Source organism: Agelaius tricolor, unplaced genomic scaffold, assembly GCF_023055355.1.
Source record: "Agelaius tricolor isolate 1412-34295 unplaced genomic scaffold, bAgeTri1.0.p SCAF_16, whole genome shotgun sequence".
NCBI classification, from domain to species: domain Eukaryota; kingdom Metazoa; phylum Chordata; class Aves; order Passeriformes; family Icteridae; genus Agelaius; species Agelaius tricolor.
Window position 1 is genome coordinate 13,505,632 of NW_027269276.1, and position 18,203 is coordinate 13,523,834.

At 40.0% G+C, this 18,203-nt stretch overlaps 1 protein-coding gene across 13 annotated transcripts in view; it reads left to right on the forward strand.

Moving 5' to 3' along the window:
* Positions 1 to 18,203, forward strand: part of TCF12 (transcription factor 12) — a 160,901-nt gene that overhangs the window by 103,086 nt on the left and 39,612 nt on the right. For 8 of the 13 annotated variants that reach the window (XM_071441604.1, XM_071441607.1, XM_071441606.1 and 5 more), the window contains exons 8-9: positions 2,848 to 2,983; positions 6,215 to 6,267. In XM_071441604.1, the coding sequence (XP_071297705.1) occupies positions 2,848 to 2,983; positions 6,215 to 6,267 (189 nt within the window). Of the gene's footprint in view, positions 1 to 2,847; positions 2,984 to 6,214; positions 6,268 to 12,580; positions 12,699 to 14,228; positions 14,250 to 17,957; positions 18,135 to 18,203 lie in introns of those variants that run through there. The other 5 variants (XM_071441612.1, XM_071441614.1, XM_071441615.1 and 2 more) reach the window with 4 other exon arrangements.

The following is an 18,203-nucleotide window of genomic DNA, read 5'->3' on the forward strand; positions in this document are numbered from 1 at the left end:
CCAAATACAGTATAGATCAGAAAACTTCTTCAGAGTGTGTTGCACAGCTTGAGATTTACTATAGCTTGAGTATCTAATCTAGTGCTTACACACTAACTTTATGTTATTGTAGAAGTCAGGCTGCTTTGAAATTCAGGGTCTGGTGAAAATGTCAAACACTGGAATATTTAGGACAAGAGCAAGAGTGGCAAATATCATGAAGTAAAGGTTGGAGGTTAAGTCTGGAAAAGACATAGACTCACACCTTTTGGAATGATTTTGTAGAAATGAATTTCAGAGTTTTTACTGGTTGGTTCTTTTTATTATTTTTAAATCTTTCCCCATCTCCTAATGAGTAGAGGAACAGAGGAACTAGGAACCCTCCCAGCCCTTTTTTTTTTTGGCAGCATCTGTATGGATCCCACTGCATTTCCAAAATCCCTGCAGTGGTCAGGGGAGATGCTGGGGTGCAGGGAGGGCTGTCTCTAGTGTGAATGGGCCGTGGTTCCTGATTGTGTTTGACAGCTGCTCTGAGCGAGCAGGGCTGTGCTCCTGACCCCCAGAGCTCCCTGCCAGCCTCAGCACTTCTGCTGCTCTGGCAGGGGGACCTTGCCTCAGCTACTTGAAATGACAACTACCACAATACTTCCTCCCTTCCCCACAGGCTATGCTAAGAAATTTTCCTTCAGTCCTGGGTATTCTTGGTCAAGAACGTCAAGTGTTGGCCTAAGTGAGAACCGGTTTCATTTCTTCTTCTGGCTTGTGTTGGTTTGGAGGAGCTGCTTTTCACAAAACATTGCCCAGGTTTCCTACACAGTGTTCACCTCTTAAACTGTAGTAAATGTTTAGAATAGGATCTTTGCTAAATTCAGATTTATACTGAGTAAGCCAGATATTCTGATGTTCATGTTTTCTGCAAAACAATAAAATCTTAACGATTTGACCAAAGCAAAAATTAGAAGACCTTGGAACAGCCCACCAGCAGATTTCCCCCTGCGTGTATTTGCTATATACTTTTGTCACCCTGTCAGAGTATCTCATTTTAATATGAGTTTCAGATTAAGAATTCTGTTTCAAAGACTGTTGTTAGAATAACACTGAAGAAGTTAAGCTGAGAGGAAGCTATTTCTATGCAGTAACATTTTTAATAAATTTTGATCTTCACACTTTTGTATAAAATACTTAACACTTTTGGGCCTTCCTTTAGTTTGTGATGTGGTGATTCTTTCACATCCCACTCTATTAAATTAAAATATAACATTTTCATGCTCAAATTAGTCATCAAACAAGAAAAGAGAAATTTCAATGGTGATACAATGAAAAAAAAAGCTTATTTTATATCTGTTCTGTAACTCTGTCTGAAGTCTTAATTTTCTGCGAATCCCAGTGCACTGCAAGGGGGAAGGCGTTTAGTACCTTACTGTGAGCTGTATGAGTGAACCTCACCTTTCACATCTCCTCACAGCAGACACATCAGTTTTGGTGATCTAGTATAATGCAAAAATACATTTATTTATGAATGAGGTATTTGGGCCTCAGAAGGAAGGTGAGGAGAGGCAGGAGCAATGAGTACCTGCTGTACCCCAGGCAGGCAGCAGCACTGGAGCACTTCCTGCCATAATCCAGCCCATGAGCAGGTTTGGTGAAACCTCCGGAACCGCGTGGGCATGAGGGCTCCTCCTGGAGAGCAGCTGATGGCACAAGGAATGTTGGCTTGGGAGCAGCCAGGCTGAAGGAGGAATTAGGTGGGGTTTTGGTATAAAAGTTACTCCAGTTAGCAGTTCCTGTCTTAGCATCAGCTGGCAATGAAATGTCAGTGCAGGTGAGTGTAAGGAAAAGATGCCTGTTGTCCTGCCAGAGGCTGCACCATGTACTGACCATGGCTGAAGAAATCTAATTGCTCATGAGGCTGCTGCTTCCACATGACCTTAAAATACTGGCAGACATTCATAGCAGTGTGTCTTTAGCTGTGTGCAATGTGGAGTGGATGGTGCTCCATGAGGAAAGCTGTGTGCACCAGCCAGGAGTGAAACACAGTGAATATTTACCACCTGCTACAAGAACATTTTCTGTACAGACAGTTCTGTGGGTTCCCTCCATGTCAGGATTTTCAGACTAAAATAAAGTTAAGCATAACCCATCACCCATGGAAAAACTATGTTGTTCTAAATCACCAACATTCGTTTCAGTATTACAGAGGAAATCCAAATAAAGTGAGGTCAAACAATATACAATGCACTTGTTAAGTGTTTAGAATGTTTTTGTTTTTACTGCATGGGAAGGGAACGAAAAGGGTAGGGTTCAGCCACCTTGTTATTTTGAAGGGTTTAAAATGTCAATTTTTCATGTTCTGTTCATTAATCTACTCTTGTTATCTCTTGTCTGCATTTGATTTTTTTTTTTTTTTGGACAATTTTATTCTGTGTTTTTATGAATGTAATCTAAGTCTTGATTTCTAAGTATGTGCTAAAACTTAATGTCATGCTATAAACTCTTAGCAGTTTTTATCAATTATGTTTATATTGTGTAATAGAAGAAGTGTTATATTGCAAACTAAACAAAGGATTATGATTTTTGTTTAAAATTTAAATATGAATTAATTCTTTCAGATGTTTTCAGCTGAAATGGTTATGGCTTTCTGGAGGCTCACAGCTAAATTTGCTCTGCCTTTCTGAGTTATGCAATAGTGCATACTCTGAACATTGATTTTAAAAAGTCTACATTTTTTTGAACTCTAGAACCTTCACTAAATCCCAGTAAATTCCTCTAAATGCCAAGAGCAGTAAGTGTGGTTAATAGTTTGTCAGCCTGGCATATTAACAGCTGCATTGTAGAGTTTAATTTGACTTTTGTCTGTGTACTTTGCAGTCCAGTCTGCTTCGTTCTGACATGGGGCTTGGCAGTGCAGCTCAGCTGGCATCCTCTGCGAAGCCTGGCACACCCTACTACCCCTTCTCTGCCACCAACCAGCGCCGCCGACCGCTGCACGACTCTGCAGCTCTTGGTGAGTGATACACACACATTTCAACTTGCTTCCCAGTGCTGCTCTGCAGACTTCATTTTGGGTTTTGACAGTTCATTTAATGTACAGGAGATGGTGCTGAGCAAGTGAAATTACATCAAACTGCTATGTAAGAGGAAAACTGGAATTATTAATGTTTTCTTTGGGACGTTAGCTTCGATTCAACACTGGTCAGTCTGGCTTACAAAACAAACAAGAAACTCTAATAAAACCCTTAATTGCAAAAGCAATAATGACAGATGGATAGGAGCTGATGACCAGCTGAGTGCCCTTAACCCGTGCCATCATTAACTCCTGGAAATGCCTGACCTTGAGGTCATTACCATTATTTAGTAGGGGAAGGACACAAAGGGGAAACAATTATCCTTTTATATGCTAAAAGTAACTTTATTCAGGGCAGTATATAGTTCATTGTAATTGGTTCAACATGCCTTTAAAGATCTTAGCAATTGGAGGCTAGTAGTTTATCCTAAAATCAAACTACCTTGCAAAATATGCAGGCAGGAACTTGCTTAAAATTGTTATAATCCTGTGACAGTATTAGTATTTTAATCTGGGGATAGCTGGAGGTGAATGGAATTTTCATACTTGGTCACAGACAGCAGTAATATTTTATAGCTTTCTAATTCTGTTGAATCAGAGAACCAAGAATGAGCCACCTGTTCTGTAGTATCTGCTATAAGACTATTGTGAATAATTTTGTGTGAAAATTTAAAAAAAAATCTTTTTGGTATAAAAAGAGAGACTGTAACCTTATATTCTAGTTTACCATTATATTCTAGTTATATAACCTTATATTCTAGTTACCATATATTTAGGTATTAGTATGGTAATAAATCATTAGAATTTCTCTAATTATATAGTTGAGTCTTTAATGCCCCTCATTCTGTATAGCACTTTTATTCCATAGTAAAAATCTTGTTTGTTGGAACCATGTAACTCCAACCATACTTTTCCCAAAATAAAATTTTCAAACACAAATTGCCTTGTGAAGTAACCTTAATATCAACTATAACTGCAAACTTCTTGGGCACTAAAATAGTCCTGAACATGTTTGAAATTGTTTTTTAAATATTTTTTTATTAAAAAAATATTACTTTAGGACCTAATCTTATATATCATGGGATCATTTAATCTGAAAAAGCCCTCTAAAACCATCGAGTCCAACCTTCACCCAGCACTGTCCAGTCCACCACTAACCCATGTCCCAGGTGCCACATCTACACATCTTCTAAATCCCTTCAGGGATGGTGCCCACCACTTCCTGGGCAGTCTGTTCCAGTGCCCAACAGTCCTTTCAGTGAAGAAAATTTTCCTGACATCAAACCTAAATCTCCCTTGGTGCAACTTAAGGCCATTTCCTCTTCTCCTAATGTATGTGTGCATATGTGTATTTTAAATATATATTTGTATGATCTTTTTACTTGTTGTCAAACCAACTGCCACTTAACTTGGGGTTGGCTGTCTTTATGAAGATGCCTGTAAGTGTTCCTGTTGCTCGGAATACCAGAACAAGCACAGCAGCTCCTCACACCTGTTTCAGAAAAAGAACACTTAAATTGTTTACAGCCTGAAAGGGGGGTTGAACTTCAAGAGAAAAGAACTGTGTTTTAAGCTGCTGCTGCTGGTGTTTTAGCCCAGACTGAATTGGTTTTAGTGAGGAACTACTTGCAGCAGTAACCTGCTCTGGGCTGGAGTGGCAGGGGGTGTTGGAGTTGGGCACAGGGTGCTGCTGTGTGCAGCAGTCACTGAGATGGTCCTGAATGAGATTCTTGTTTCCTGTGCAAACTCCACAGAGTTTGGGAAGTTTCTGATATCGTTAAATGAAATAAATGGAAGTGAAGTGTAGAGTTTTCAGAGTATATTTAGCTTTTTCCTTGAAAGAGAAGCTCAGGGGCCATAAATGTGTTTAAACTGGTGATATTCCTCTCTCTGTCCTGGTTGAATCTGAGGCTTGTAGCCTGGGATATGGCAGGTGGTGGTAACAAATCCATGGAAATGTTTTTCCAGGAATGTCAGGAGGAGGAAGTAATCTTTTATCTCAAGTCTTTTCCAATAGCTTGAGAAAGTATGTCTGAGTTATATTTTTTTTTAATGGACTTGTTAAGTGCTACAAATCTGCTGCCTGAGAATTTCTAACAAAGTCAAATTATGCCCATTTTATCCCTGAGAAGGAGTTGTCTGACCAGGATTATAACAAGCTCTTGTTAAATTTCATATTAAATTGCATTGAAACCAACCAGTGTTCTCTTCCAGGTGACATTCTGAATCCAATGTAAATATGTTTTCCAAAAGTCCTTTTCTTTTCTTTCTGAGCATGCCCTATGGGAAACAATGAGAGTAAAGATATCCAGCAGATATTTCACATTATCTCACCTTTATCTTGTCATATCATCATAAATGTTCTGAATGAAAACAGAAAAGTAAGAATTTTGTGTTTTATTAAAGACTTTATTGGTTAACTGTTGAACTGGTAATCTCACCAGATACTCATCTTCAAAAATCAGGTTTTTTTGCATGCAGAGTTTTCAGATTAATTGTATTAGCATCTGAATAAACTGGTTCAGATTCTTGGTTTAGGTAGTGGAATTGCTGGGTACTTCTGTTACAATACAGCACCTACTGGAAGAAAGAAGCAGCTATCCTACCTCCAACTTTACTATTACGTGCAAATTTGAGATGTGTTGACTTTATTACTCAAGGAAAGTAATTAGGTCATTAAATTTGCTGTTTATTTACAACCTTGGTAGACTCTAAAAACTGTAAAATGTACATCATGTTAGTATTCTTAGAGTATAAATCATGTCAAATTCCTTTTGGATGTCTTTACTCTGATGCACAGAAAATAAAGCATTTCTCTTGCTAATAAGTCCCATTCTCCTCCTTGTATATCTCAAAACCATACTTTGTTTTTTAGCAAGTGTATAAGGTCATAAGTATATCCTTCAGAGTAACTGTTCTTAGGAATAACTGTTTTCCTTAGGAAAAGGATTGAAAGGAACTATTTAGCAAGGCTGTATTTTAGAGAACATGGTTATGCTACATTTTTATATTGATGTGACAGACAAATCTCTTTGCCAGGGAATAAAAAAAAATGCATGAAATTGGAAAATAAGACATTCATCATGGAAGGAAAAAAGTGAGCAGTGTAGCTATTTATTCTTTCTCACCTATAATGTAGATATTTGATGAAATGCTATTTTTCTTGTACAGATCCTCTACAGACAAAGAAAGTAAGAAAGGTGCCCCCTGGTTTGCCTTCTTCTGTAAGTACTACATTTTTTACTTGTAGTGATAAAAATTGGGCTCAAATTGCATTCTCCTTACCTGCCACACATACCAATTACTTACCTTTAGCACTAGGAGGGCTGTCTGCTGGACATGAACAGCTAGGCTAGGTAATTGGGAGTGGTTCTGCAGGACTAAATGCACATTTGATGTGGAATTTTTAGATTTCATAGCAGTGATTTGTAGCTCGCTCATATGCTCCTACCCACTTGTCCCTGTCATTTGAATTCCTCTCTTGGGAAGAGAGCTGGGCCAGGAGCTGTCAAAGAAGATCTCCTGTACAGGTCTTTTGATGTTTAATTAGTCATTATGTTGCTGAACAGGAGGACAGACAGAGATTAATAGCTGAGAATCTTAGAAATTTACATTTGTAATAATCCCAGTGGAGCTGAAGACATTAAGATTCGGAGGACATGTACAGCTCAGCTTGCCTCAGTAGGACTGAGGTTATTAATATGCATAAATCACCGAGTCAGATGTTCATTGTGAAGTCCTGGTGGATTTTAAAGCCTTCATTAAGCCTTTCCTAACTTCAGCCTAGCATCAGGAAAGCTTTCAAGCAACTAGTTTGTTGATCCCTCTTTGCTTGAAAATTTATCCTTCGAGAATAAAGGGCTTTGATAAAAAAGGTTGGAAGGGTTTTGGTGGAAAAATCATTAATGGCTGTGATAATGTAATGCTATAGGGGTGTTTTGTGGTATTAAATATGCTTTATTCTTAAAAGGAAGAAAATTGTTTATAAATGAAGCTGCATTTAAAAATCCACGTGAAGTGAAAAATCCCCAGTGAAGTGAAGGACAGAATTATTTTCTCCCTTGCTCAGAACAAACAGGAGGGGAGGGGGAAGCTCCGCTGCCTTGCGGGATACATCTCTTTGTTGTGTAAATGGATGTTGGGCTTTTATTTGGCAGTACTTAACACATGGGCGCAGGTGCACTTGGATGAGTCATAACTCAAAGCCGGATAGGCTGAATAGAACACAGTGCACAGGAACAGCAATATAGCGGCAGCAAAATGGGGCTGAGCTTTTCATTTCCTATTGAGCCTGAACTACGGATGGTGTCTTCCAGTCCTCGCAGCTCCCCTGTTCTCTCCTCCCTCTCTTTCCCTTCTTCCTCCCCCTGCTCACGATGATACAGACAGAACCCGGGATCTGAAATCCTATTTTAACAGTACTTCCAGATGGAGCTGAGATAGTGTGGATAGCCTGGGGCAGCTGTGCTCTGAACCTGCAGCCTACCTGGAAGCCAGGATTGCAGCTGCAGGCACTCTTAAAAGCTTTTGCTTGCATAAGCACTTGGGCCCCACTAGAGGCTGAATAGCTGCTTGATAAACAAAATGAACACAATGCCTCAAATCATTATTCCCGAGGCCAGGAATATTCTTCTTTCCCCCCCTCCTTTTTTTTTTTTTCCCCTTCAGCAGCAGCTAAAAATAGTTTGGCAATTTACATTTTAACAGTTGCGTGTTATGTAGGGTGGCTTTACAGTCTAGCAGATGATTTCTGCTAGATTAACAAAAATATATTTAAAATGTCAGAGAAGCTGAAACACATAGCAGTGCAATTTTAATGAAATTTATTACAGTAATTCTAGGCAGTAATAAAGCTTACGCTACATGTTTAATATTTAGTAGCATCAGCCAGGTAAAAAGATCATTTTGGAGAACGAAAGATTTCTCTCATTTGTCTTACCAGGGTTTAATTTTAACAAGCAGTATTTTTCAAATGGTTTTCATTTAATTCTTCTTCTGTAAGATTGGAGACAAGGAAATGCTGATAGATTTTATTTGTATTAACATTGTACCAATCTGTGCAATTAAGTGCAGTTACTGTGAATAATCAATGATTGTGATGCTGCAGGTTTTAACACTGTTTCTCTGTATTTCAATGCTTTCACTGCTGAATAGAGCCTTGAAATGAAATGACACGTTACAAAAAAAATTGAGATATTGCATATGTGGAAGATGATACAAAACTAAATTTCACTGAGCATCATGAGAAATTTAAATTGAGTAGATCATTATGTAAGTGTAGTCTTTATTTTAAATATACTTTCCTAAGAAGTCAGAATGTATTGTGGGAAAAAGTTGCTTTAGTGCAGAGAAGTTTAATTATAATATGAAAAGTCAAAGGAAAGATGATACTTAATTTTGTTATACAAATCTATGTTTTTTAATTTTTCAGTTTCTAAAATATTGCTTTCTGCAATGTTTTTGTTAGTATAAGGCTGCCATGTCAACGGATACTCAGCAGTAATTTAATTTCCTAGATAACTGTAATTTAATAACAGTCTTTTAAGTAATAATGATTCAAAAAACCCCAAACAACCCTTCCTCTAGTTTATTTCTTTTCCCCTTGGTTTTATATGGTATTTTCTGAAATTATTAGTTTTGAGGTTTATCTTTTTTAATGTTTTCTTATCAGGGCCTAAAGTAAAACAGTTACAGAGAAAAGTGCCGGTGAATTGCTTGGCTTCTTTCTGGAATGCAACTCAATCTGAATTTGTCCTCTTACTGTAAAAATTAAATGTTCCAGGCAAATGCATTTTTTAAGTTTTTCTGTTGTAACTTGTTGAGTGGTGACTCACTGCCCAAAACATTTTGAATGTTGACATGCAAGCATTTATGTTAAACTACAACTACTAAATTTAAAGCACTCTGAGGGCAGAAATTAAAAACCATATTTTTTAAAAAGCCAGGTTTGAGTGAACAGCAAGATTGCTAGGCTGTTTATGTTATAGGGGGGGAAATACTGTTTGGTGACTTATATTGTCTTCGGAGATGGAAAACTGTTGTATTTGTGAGAATTCTTCTGATTGTAGGAGTGAAGTAAGCCAGACACTCATAACATCATGTGACCTAAAAGCAGCGTAGCTCCTCGGCCAGGCACAGCAGTGTCAGGGCTTCCAGAGAACTGCTCAGGCGGCACAGGGACAAGACAAACAAGGGAGGCTCTCTCAGAAATGCCCAGGGACATCATCATCCAAAAATGGATGGGCTGGGAGCAGAAACCTCCTATTTACATGTGGAGTCAGGAAATATTTCAAACTAACATTTGTTACTAGTACCATAATCAGTGGCTATCATGGGGCCGTAATTCTAAGTAAAATAGTGTGAATATCTATCATCATTCTTTTGCTATTTAATTAGTGTCATATCAGAGAAATAGCTGGAATACATTGTATCTGTTGATTTTTGTTACAGAAAATGAGCTGTGACATACAGACATAAATGTCTGCTTGTTTTCTGTGTAGTTTCTAATAAGTATTTTGAGTATATTAGGCTTTCCATAGCACCTGAGATGTTCAGTTTAATATTAAACTTTGGATTGCAGTTATTTAATAAGAGATTGTCAAATTGGTATTTTCTGACACCAGGGATTTCTTTCTAAATTCAAACTTGTATTTTTCAATACATGTAAGTCAACTTGTAGTTTCATTATAGGGGTTTCTCATATATCACCCTGTATGGTATGTGTATAGTCCATGGGTGCTAATTTCTTGCAAGAACTATTTATGGTGCAAAGATACAGAAAATTGTGTTTGCATGCATAGAACTACCTCCCATTTAAGGCACTTTTCTTTCTGTTTTCCTGCCAGTCTTTTAAGACTGAGCTTGTAGAGATGTTGCAAAACACGTCACATAAAGATACTGATGGTAAAGAAGAAAAATAATAGATGTTATCCCTTCTGTGTTCTCTCCTTCCTCTACTCTTCACGAAAGGGTAAAAGGAGATTATTTGAAATGGTAGAATGAGAAGTATCTTCTGAATGATTATCTGAAACCAAGTTTTTGAGAGTTTAAAGTTTATACTGTATTAGAAATAATACAATGTTTACCACACTGAGTGGACTCTGTCAGCATTAGCAATTTCCATGTGTATTCAAGTAGCCTGGTGTAAAGCAACACCACTGGAATACTTTATGAACTGTGTGGTTCTGAATCAAAACTTCAGAGCATCCTGGGCAGATACTTTGTGTGATGTTGAACTGACTGTGATGTTGTATTTAAGTGACTTTCTAGGGAGACATTTTTTGGTAAGATTTTTTTTCCCACTGCCCACAAACAGTGCCCAAATGTGAAAAGCAGGATTTAGTTTGTTCAGATCTGTTTTGAACCGCCTTGCACAGTCAAGTGATACATTCAACTGTCACTTGTCTTTAATAGGGAGAGCTCTCAAAGCCAGCAGGAACTCTCCTGACCCTCTCCTCTGCTGCACTGCTGTGTTTTAGAAAGCAAGTTTAAATAATGAAACTGAGTAAATAAATCTTTATGGATAATGCCACACAGAACTTAGGATTTCTTCCTCAGTACAGAGTCTTCCATCTTCTGCTTTCTGCTTGTTCTTTGGTTGCTTGATTTATGGAATAAATTCTTTAGGGACTTGCTAAGTACTGCTTTTTAAACACTGTGTTCATCTATGTACCTGAACAAAATGCAAATGTACAAAACATCCAACCTCTAAATTATGTTACAAACCAAGTAAAAATATTTGAGATGTTATGTTTAATAAGAAAAAGATCTATTTTTCTGGTTAGATTATTGTAGGGTTTTTTTTTCAACATGGCCTTTATTTGAAATCTATCTGAAAACTGCAGTAGCCTCAGATTATAGCATCCCACCTGCTCTTTGCTGCATGAGAACATTTAGCTGTCATTAAACAAGCAGGCAGCCCATTGCAAATTCCTGCTGTGAGAGTTCAGCTTGACTTCTCACTGAATTAGGGTGAAGGTACTTGAGCAACCCTCTCTTAAAAGCTTTTTTAAAAATTGCAATCAGATTATTTTTCCAAACTAACTGTCCTGTCATCTGACTGTGGTGAACTAATGTAAGGTTGCTGAATTAAGAGATCTTCTCTGAAAATCCTGTGTATACATACATCCATGATGGATATATAATGATGTCAAATAATTTCTGTGTTTAGGTTTACTGGAGGTAGTTAATTTTTGAAGTATTCATAACATATCAAAACGAGTGTATTGGATGTTCTTAAATTAGAGTGTAGATTTGCATAAAAGAACGTTAAATTTTGTGCATTGTTAGAAAAAATGTTATTAAAGAAATACTGAGTTGCAGCTCATGCAATTTAGGGAGAAGTTACATGGAATTTCTGCAACTCTGCTTTTCCTCAAAGATGAATGCGTCCATTACCACAAATTGGTGTGGTGTTTTATAACAATAGATAAGGATAGAAGCTTTTCTTAAGACTATTTCTTATTATCTTTTGCTTGATAATACTTGTGGCTTTGGTGGGAAGATGTTTATAACGTTTGAAGTGAGCTGGCAAAGTCATGAGGAATGTTGTGTTGCTGGACTTCCATGGGCTGTTGAAGTAAGAGGTTTCCCTTTGCTTGCTTGCTCAGCCCCAAAGTGGGGCAGGGGCCAATACAAAACCAAAACAAGTGCAAAACCAAAACAAATGCTTTTTCAAAAGAATGGTACTGAAAGTAAAGCACTCCATCATTTTTAAGTAAAATTTCAGATGTAGATGTGTCTTTATACAATGAAGCAAAGAAATTGAATTAAATTACCTCCTATTTAAGTGCCACAGTTGCTTGTGACATCAGGTTTTATACAGCAAGCAAGTTGTTCAGCCTTGGAGATGTAGTTGTGGGATTTCATTCCACTTGCACTGATAGCTAGGATTAGTTGTTAGCTGTTCCTTTCTGTAAGGCACGGGCGGGTTCCTGATCCTGGATGTCAGAAGGATTGTTTAGCAGCTTGTGGTAGCTCTCGGCTTCGTTCGCAGAGCAGTTTTGCCGAGCAGCGAGCTGGAGCACAGGAGAAGGGGAGGGACGCAGGGCGCTCCATGCCGAGGCATAGCCAGCGCTCAGCGTTCCGCCTCGCCATGTTCAGAGCTCCCTGACAGCCAATTTCTGCCTCAGCCTCGGCGGCGAGTGCGGGCCGGGCCGGGCGCGGCGCAGGTCGTGCCTCTGGAGCCCCCTGCAGGCCGAGGCCGCCGACGCAGGGCCCGGCCGGGCACAGCCGGGCCTGGCGGTGGCCCCGGGTGGGCCGCGCCGGGCACAGCCGGGCGTGGAGAGAGCCCCGGGCCGGGCACAGCCAGGCGTGGAGGGAGCCCCAGGCCGAGCACAGCCGGGCCTGTAGGGAGCTCCGGCCGGGCCGGGCACAGCCGGGCGTGGAGAGAACCCCGGACCGGGCACAGCCGGGCCTGGAGGGAGCCCCGGGCGGGCACAGCCGGGCGTGGAGGGAGCCCCGGGCCGAGCACAGCCGGGCCTGTAGGGAGCTCCGGCCGGGCCGGGCACAGCCGGGCGTGGAGAGAACCCCGGACCGGGCACAGCCGGGCCTGTAGGGAGCCCCGGCCGGGCAGAGGGACCCGCAGGGACCCCGCAGCTGCGCACGGCCATCGGCCCGGCCCGCTGCAGTCGGTGCGCAGCGATCTGTGCTTCAGGTAGTCTTGTGCGAGTTTCAGTAACAGCCGTGCTGATTTATCTCAGGGTTTAAAACTCTTTTAAGGTCTGCATCGGTTTCTAGGTTGGATAGGGTTTTAGCACGTTTTGTGGTGATTATCTGGCTTCTGATAGGAGAGTTTATTGCCTCAGGATAATAAACATGTTTGTTTACTTCTTAATGTAGATATGCGTGGTTAAGGCCTTCCTATAGGGGCTTTCAAACTTTAGGTGCTTTATATTTCCAGAAAAATAATAAAACTTTCTGAACTTGAGCAATATCCTATCAAAGGTAAATTTGAATGGTTTTGAAACAAATTTCAAACTTCCTCTAAGAAATTATTTTGGGATTGATTGTGAAAAATGGGATGTGCAACACTTTTTCCCTCATTCTTCCCATTCCAAGAAAATACTTGTTTAATAACTTAAATATCTCATAAAATTCAATATTTTCAACTTGAACATTGAATAAATTCATTATTATTTAGAGAACTACTGAACAGAAAAGTCCTGGCTGCAGTTTCCTATTAAAAAAAATTGCTATTTTTTTTACTCATATCTGCCACAGCTAACTGGAGTTTTTTTGCAGGAAAAAAAAAAAAGAGCCCAAATCGGCAACAAAATCCACAACAACTATCCCTCAACCTTGTAATACTGCAAGGTGAAAGTAGTGGATAGCAATTAATATCCATTTAATTAGTATTTACTGTTTATTCACTATCCCTTTAAACTCTTACCTTGGTTGTAGCAACGTGAATGTTAAATGTGCAGTTAAAGACAAACCCTTTGAAAATGAAAACCACCAAACTATTTTACCTCTTGTGTGGATTAGCAAATTAATTTGCATAAAACATCATCCTTTGGATATTGGCAGGAGGCATTGCCTATAAAATTTAGTCTACTGGGTTATTTTAAATTGCCTTCCATACAGCTCATCTGCTCCATCTCTGCTGAGCAGCAAGCTTAGTGGCTGGTTAACACAGAAGGCTATCCTTCCAGGATTTTAAAATAAATTAACATTTACTTAGCTGATGAATTACATGGAGGACAGTATAATAAGCATTGTGTTTCCCCTGAAAACAGCCAGGTTTCTTTCTTACAGCTTGAAATCTTGTCTATCCTGACAGCTACATTATGCAGCATATTCAGTGCATGGCTTAGCAATGGTCCTAAGTCTGGCTTTGCTATAGTTAATCATCGTAAATGTTTGGCTTTACAATAGGTTGTATTTGGAATCCAGAGATGTATAGTTTTTTTCCCTGAATTTTTGCTGGACAAACAGCTCAAAATTACTATGTATATTTTAGATAGCAACAGGTTGTTCTGTATCAGTTCCAGTGTGTCTCTCCTGTTCAGGTTCCCGTTTTCTTAGAACTGATAAGAACTTTATCACTTGTGAAACTTCTGTTCCTCTTTGAACGTGGTTGAAATTGATAAGATGTTCCAGCCTTGGACAGTGTGGGATGGAAAGGAGAGAGTTCTAGGACAGTTGCCTTTGCCTTATTTCCAAAGCTAGAAGGTTAACCTAGCCCCATAGAAAATAATGGAAGTTGGTAAGAACAGAATATCTGGGTTCCCCATGGAAAGCAGGCTTGGGCTCTGACCATGTTACTGTTTTTTTCAACAAGACTGAAGCTTGCTCTCCATAAGGAGATACTTGATACTTGGGTTTGCACATCACAGTTGCTTTTGTTGGTGAAAGAGGAGCTTTAATTTCTAGTAGTAATTTAAAGAGATTTGGTGTTTTTTGTGTTAGAACATCTAAAATAACAAAACTGATCGAAGGCATTAACCTTTTTAAAGCATTTTGATATTTCAGTTTTGTGGAATATGTTTGACTAGAGAATGGCTCATCTGTTGAGACAGTTATGTAACTATCTTTCATATGGTATAACATTCAGTAATCTGTGGAAATTGTGTTTATTTTTTATAAATTCAAGTGATGAATTACATATGCTTATGGTGTATTTACTTTGTGACTCTGACAAATGGAACAAAAATGTATTTCACATAAAAGTTTGTTTTCAGGGAGAATGTGAATGTGGTTCATTCACAAAATCTCTTAGCGTTAAAATCATCTTTGAAAATATTCTCTTACAGGTAGCTTCATTTATTTTTAGGTCAGTATTTCACTCTGCATCAGCTTTCATAATCTCTTTACATACTTTAGGAACAGGCAGTTTATTGTTTTTGACACACACTACAGGGTCATGAGTGGAAACAATTCGGGCTACAAAAGTGCATGTCAGTTCAGTGTTCCTCTGCTGACGGCATGTCTGTCTGAAATCAAGTTTAAAAAATTGGTCCTGTCTCCAGCTGACTTGTTTTGTCAGGCTGAGTCATAAGATTAACCCTTGACTTGTCACCAAGGAAAAATGGAGTAAACAACGGTACCCTGTACAGTACCACTTATCCAGCTATGATTCATTTCACTGTAACATGATTCTCTTAAGAAAACAAAGTTCAGAGCAGCTGTTGCTTGGCTTAAATGAGGATTAGAAAAATTGCAACCACAAAAAAACTTGCTTTGGACTTCAGGAGCTTTTGGAATAGTTACCTGGTAGCAGTTCCTGCACATGCAGAGTTATTGCTAACAACATAGCATTTTTTTCAGCAGTCTTTCAAATTCTTCCATTTTAGGTTCATATTTTATCCTGGTGAAAGTAAACTTATGTAGTTTCATGGATACTTTTTTCATCCATAACTCATGATGGAGTTATGGCCTGATCCTGTATGGTCAATCAATGTACCAAATGTGAGAATGTTTTCATACAGTAAATGTAGAGCAGATACAGTGATGTGTTTCAAGCATTGGGCACTCAAGATTTTATTCCCAATGATGTAACTGAGTGTAGGACAAATAATTTCCTTTTCAATAAAATGCAATTGTTATCCTTTTGTTTTGTGGGGAAGCAAGCCAGGAGCAAATTCATTTAGTGACTCATTATGGAGGGACCAGTTTGTCTACAAACAGACATTTGCAGTGGCGTTCCTCAGTTTTATTGATCATATTGTTGCTTTTGTCTTACCCATGTGCTGGTGAACAAGGTTAATGATTTACTTCTACTGATAAATGTTAATAGTGTTAGTAAACATTACTAGTTAATATTACCTATGTATTTTTTGTTACACTGCTCTGTACGAGTATAGGGCAGCTCCCACCAATGCTACACAGTCAAGTTAGGTTTCTCTGCTTGATGTTTTTAACATTTTTCCAGTTGCTTATATATAGGTGGATAATGGTTATTATTTGAAGGGGGTTGATCATGCTCTTCAACTCTAATACAACTATTATGAAAACTGGGCACGTGTGCATGGAGGTGCAGTAGCAATTACAACTATGTTGGTGATAGTCTTCAAAGAATTGACTGCAGTTACCCTGGAAGTACTTCTAATGTTTCAAAAGTTTGCATGCTAAAATTATTTTTTAAAGGGTTCTCTTACTACTTCAAGTCTGTAAGCTAAAATGTCTTTTCCAACTTTTCTAAGTTGTACATTATTCTGAAGTAGTGTTTTTAATCTAGTGCACTATAAGAAGTAGCACATGCAAAGATCTGAAGATCTTTTAGCAAGTCTCATCTGTAGAGTCCTGAACATTAGTGAGAAGCTTTAAGGAATGGCATTGTTAGCTGCAAATCAAAGGTTCTTAGGGACTCTCTGGGGACTGAAATGGGTCTTTGTGGTCCCTAGGGAAGGAGGAAGCCGCCAGTCACTCTGCAGGCCTGGCAATTTAATAGTCTGCAGTATAGTGATGTTCTTTTTGCAGCTGCTGCTGCTACGCCTTTTGTATTGGAGAGGAGTTTGGTTCAGATATCATTAGCTTTGCTGCATAGTTAAACAGTTCTGGATGCGTAGTTTGACTTGCAGTAAAAATGCAAGTGTTCTTCAGCAGATGGAAACTTCAGGATGTATTTGCCAACATATTCTGAGCACAGTAGTCTAATTGACTGGAAGAGTTCACTGAAAAAGCATTTGAAGCTTGAGATGGGAATATTTTTTGTCAGCGTGTATATATTCTGTATATTTATAGACACTACAGTAGTTATGTCCTGAGATAATGGACATTACGCAGAGATTTTTATCTGATTGTAGTATTCAGCTGCAGTCAGTTTATCACCCTTGTGGATCTTTTTAGTTCAGAGGGTTTCACTGACACACGAGGTGCTTGGCAGAATGAACCAGACTTCTGCAACTTGCTTTCTCTCCCTGTAAATGGCTGAATTGAACTTTACCCATTTTTTTCCTTATCCTGAAATATTTTCCTGCTTTTGTCAGGAGGAAGGCAGGGAGAATTCACAGCATTGGCAGTAGACACAACTGGAGGTGGAGAAACGTGGTTGTGTGTTAACCTTTTTTTCCCTGGATTGAAGTCGGTATCTGACTTAGCAGAAGCTCAGTTAATAACCAGTTGTGTTCACTTGTAGAAAATAAAAAAAAATGTACGCCCCATTAAGAGTTAATGTTAGTTAATGCCCCCGCTCAGTGAAGAAAGCAAAAAGGCCTAGCAGGCATTGATAGTGTGCAGATATTGAGGGATCTCTGTGCTGGAAGTTGCAGTCTGTTTGCTGTATTGAATAATTCACGATTTTGTGATGTGACAAAGTTGCTGAGGTCCTCTCGCCTTCTCTGTCCTGTCTTGTATGGGCACGTATGTGTGCTTTATTCATACAAAACTGTATTATACAATATAAAGGGACCCTGGACTTGTGTTTCCAAGAGAATCCTTCCTTATAGATTGTATACCCCATCTTAAAGATGGATTTTGGATGATTCCATACAGTGAAAATATTTACATGATTGATTTTTTTTTTTAACCCAAGCACCTCCTATAGGTGTTGTCTGTGTCAGGGTCACTCCCTGCCCCATCCTGCCCGGCTCGGAGGGGCCCGGGAGCGCGGGGTGCTCGGGCTGTCCCCTGGGACTCGCTCCCAGCAGCTCCCCGCGCCTTTGGGAAACGTTTGCCAAAGTTGGAAACAAGTTTAGACAGAGCCAGATGGCCGTGTGGCTGGAGCTGCATCGAGCAGCGTCTGCACGGCCACAAGTGCTCTAATTTAATTAAAACAAAAAGCAGACGATTATCTTAGGGCTCAGGACGTGCCCATGTGCGGGTTCCCTGCGGCCCCCGCCGCGTAGGCTGCGTGTGCCGAGCCCTCAGCGCCCGCGGGCCCGTGCGCGCCTCCTCCCGGGGCCGGGGCCGGGGCGCGGAGCGGGGGCTGGCGCGCCCCCCGCGCCCAACCCCCGCGCCGGCCGGAGATGGTTCAGTCCTGCTTTGCATAAGCCGCCTTTGAGCGCTCCATGTGCGCGGCGGCGGGTGGATGCCGTGGGGAGCGGGAGGCGGCGCGCTGAGCCCGGCCCGCGCCAGCCGCGCCATGTACTGCGCCTACCCCGTGCCCGGCGTGGGCAGCAGCTCCCTCATGTACTACTACAACGGCAAGACGGTGAGGGGCCGCCTTTGTCCAGGGCTGCCGGGCAGGGCTCGCGCAAGTTCGCTCCGGGGCCCCGCCAGC